The sequence below is a fragment of the Elephantulus edwardii genome, unplaced genomic scaffold (genome assembly GCF_000299155.1).
Source record: "Elephantulus edwardii isolate Elephantulus edwardi_28Jun2011 unplaced genomic scaffold, EleEdw1.0 scaffold00010, whole genome shotgun sequence".
NCBI lineage: Eukaryota > Metazoa > Chordata > Mammalia > Macroscelidea > Macroscelididae > Elephantulus > Elephantulus edwardii.
This window is the reverse complement of record NW_006399760.1, coordinates 5,468,943-5,471,928: the sequence shown is the minus strand read 5'-3', so window position 1 is coordinate 5,471,928 and position 2,986 is coordinate 5,468,943. Positions and strand designations below refer to the sequence as shown.

Genomic DNA, 2,986 nt, shown 5'->3' with positions numbered 1-2,986 from the left:
GATGCTGGGAAGGATGGAAGGTCAGCAAAGGAGAAAAAGAACCTCAACCAAGTGGATTGATATGGTGATTGCTGCAATGGGGTCTTGTGGGTCAAAAAGTGTGAGTTTGACACAGGATCGAACAGGGTTCAGATGTTTTGTTCATAAGGTCACTATGGGTCGTAATCTACTTGACAATACCTAGCAACAACAATTCAAATAGTTATGTGTCTCACTTATAATAGATGAGAATAAACTATTTGGAATCTTTCCCAAAAAGTTAAAATAATTCCTATTTTGTGCCATTTCACACATTACCAAAACTTACTAATAAATGGCTTTATTATACTTATTCCCTTTTCTTTATTTCCATAGACTCTCACTATGCCTGGGGGGAAATTATATTGGTCTTAAAGAATTTGTTCTTCAATTGGCCGTGTAGGTCACAACACAAAAGTTACTCAGTTGGTGGCAAATTTATTATTTAATGATTTTTTTCCCCAGTGTCTTTTGAGTGGCTGTATTTAAGACCATTTGTGTATAATTGCTGGCCTTTATGCATATGTATGACTATATGTTTCATTTATGGTCTTTAGACACATTTTCAATCAAATATTCAGAAAGCACTGGTATTTAAAGACTCTGATAGCATGGAGCACCTCCTCAAGTATTCTTAAGTCCATTTGTGAAATGAGAGTTCGAGAAATAATGTAAAGAGTTTGCATCTGACATTTGGGAAACTATTTAGTTGCTCAGAAGGAATAATTAGATATGGCATTTTTAAAGTTTTATACATTATGAATTACCTTATTCTTAGAACACCCTTGACATAGTCAAAATGCACTTAGATTTCTTTTCATCCTTGCACAACATGGAGACTTAGCTGAGTTGATTACCCCAGTAGTATTATTTTTGTTTTTCAAGGTAAAATTTCTGGTCCTAAAGTACTTGATATGACATTAAGGTTTTAAGTTCTTGATAAATAAGAACTTTTTGAGTTAATATCACTAGGAAAATGATTAAAAAAATAACAGTTGTGGTAGATAATTTCTCAAATCATTGAGATACTTTTAAATATAGTAAAATTCAACACTCAAATGTATTACTTTAACATCTTTCTTACTCTTTATGTTGGTAAATTAACCTGAAGAATAGCTGTTCTCTAGAAAATCAATAATTATAATAGAAATATTTTTGCATTAGAGCTAGTCATATATTCACACATTTCATGCTTTGCATTTTTCTCTTATCCATAGAAAATGATACCATCTACTGGACAGACATGGGCTTCAATAAAATTAGCCGAGCAAAAAGAGATCAAACTTGGAAAGAAGACATCATTACCAATGGCTTGGGAAGAGTGGAAGGAATAGCTATTGATTGGATTTCTGGTATGATCCATGGTTTTTTGTTTCATTTTATGTCAATTTTGTTAGGGACTCAATCTTCTGTATAGAAATTCTGTTTATGGTAATAATCTCTTCCCTCCCCAACCCAACCCTCTCCTGCCTTCTAGCCACAGGGGTAAAGAGTCTTTTTGCTTTAAGCACCCCTTTTTGTGGTGTTTATGAGACTTTGGATAAGTAGAAGTAGATTAAGTAGTGTTAACTTAATCCAGATTTCCTGAGAGCTCCACCAGGCAAGTAAGCAAAAATGTTAGAAGTTCTCTAGTGCCTGAAGTCATTATAAAGTTAAAATAGATTTTTAACTTATAAATATATCATTGGGTGGTTTTAAACTAGAGATGTGTGATACTTGGTTTAACAGTAAACCCATGTCAATTTATTTACAGCTTTCTGGTTTAGAAATAGATTAAAGAGACTATAAAAAACGATAGAAACCATAGAAAATGACTTCTCAGTAGCTAACAATAAAGGCTCAGAAATTTATCTTGTTTCCTTAATTGGCAAGTAACTTCTATTTTCACAGTTGTTTTATAAACACTTTCATATTTTCACCAGGTAACATATATTGGACAGATCATGGTTTCAACTTAATTGAAGTTGCAAGACTTAATGGTTCTTTTCGTTATGTAATTATTTCCCAAGGCCTGGATCAACCGAGATCTATAGCCGTGCACCCAGAAAAAGGGTAATTTTGAATTTTCCATATTATCTTTGTTTTAAGCAAGTTATTTTAAGACCTGAAAAACTCCAGACATTCATATTAATAGTTACACTTAGCTTTAACACCTGAAATAAACAAAAAAGTTGTACCTAAACAGAAAAAAAGTTCATTTTCACTGTGCTTCTATATATTTTGCATATAAGAGTAACATATATTATGCAATTCTTTAAAATATGTATGAATCCACATAAGTCAATATCTTCTACATTTTCAATTTAAAAGTACTTTTAAATTGTATGAAATGGCTACTAAACCATTTATTCAAAGAATGAAATACTATTAATGAATTTAATAGATAAATCCATTCTATAATATCACTAAAGGTTCTATTCCTATATGTGCCCATGATTGTCAGTTACACATGCCAATCTCCATCTTTTCTTTTGTGTTCAAAATACATTTCTACCTACCTTCTTGACATTTTTGTTTTTCATTGGAACATGTCTAAACCAGCACATGCCTAAAATGAAGATGTTCTACCACCATCAAATTCTGCTGATATTTTCTTCTTCTAAATAATCCAGTCTATCACTCATTGTCTTCACCATCACTTTCATTCTTCTGCTCTTGCCTTATTCAAATACCAATGCAACAACTTCCCAGCTATTGGGTTGTTTTATTTTTAATTTTCCCCCCAACTGGTTTTGTAACTAGGCTAGAGTTATTATTTTATTTTAATTGTTGTTGTTGTTATGTGCCATAGAGTCACTTGTGATTCATATGTACAACTACGTACAACAGCTCTGAACCCTGCCCTGTCCTGAGCAGTCTCACTGATTCCAACAAACCTACCACATTGCCCCAGTTACTGTATCAATCCATCTTTTTAAATTATAAATATATTTATAAATTATATGCTAACCTTGAGGAAAATGGGAAT

General features: G+C 32.3%; 1 protein-coding gene across 1 annotated transcript in view; it reads left to right on the top strand.

The window, feature by feature from the left end:
- The window catches only part of LRP1B (low density lipoprotein receptor-related protein 1B), a 2,414,068-nt gene that overhangs the window by 1,628,037 nt on the left and 783,045 nt on the right, over window positions 1–2,986 (top strand). The window contains exons 36-37 of the mRNA XM_006880809.1: window positions 1,236–1,370; window positions 1,941–2,070. Of these exons, the coding sequence (XP_006880871.1) occupies window positions 1,236–1,370; window positions 1,941–2,070 (265 nt within the window). The remainder of the gene's footprint in view (window positions 1–1,235; window positions 1,371–1,940; window positions 2,071–2,986) is intronic.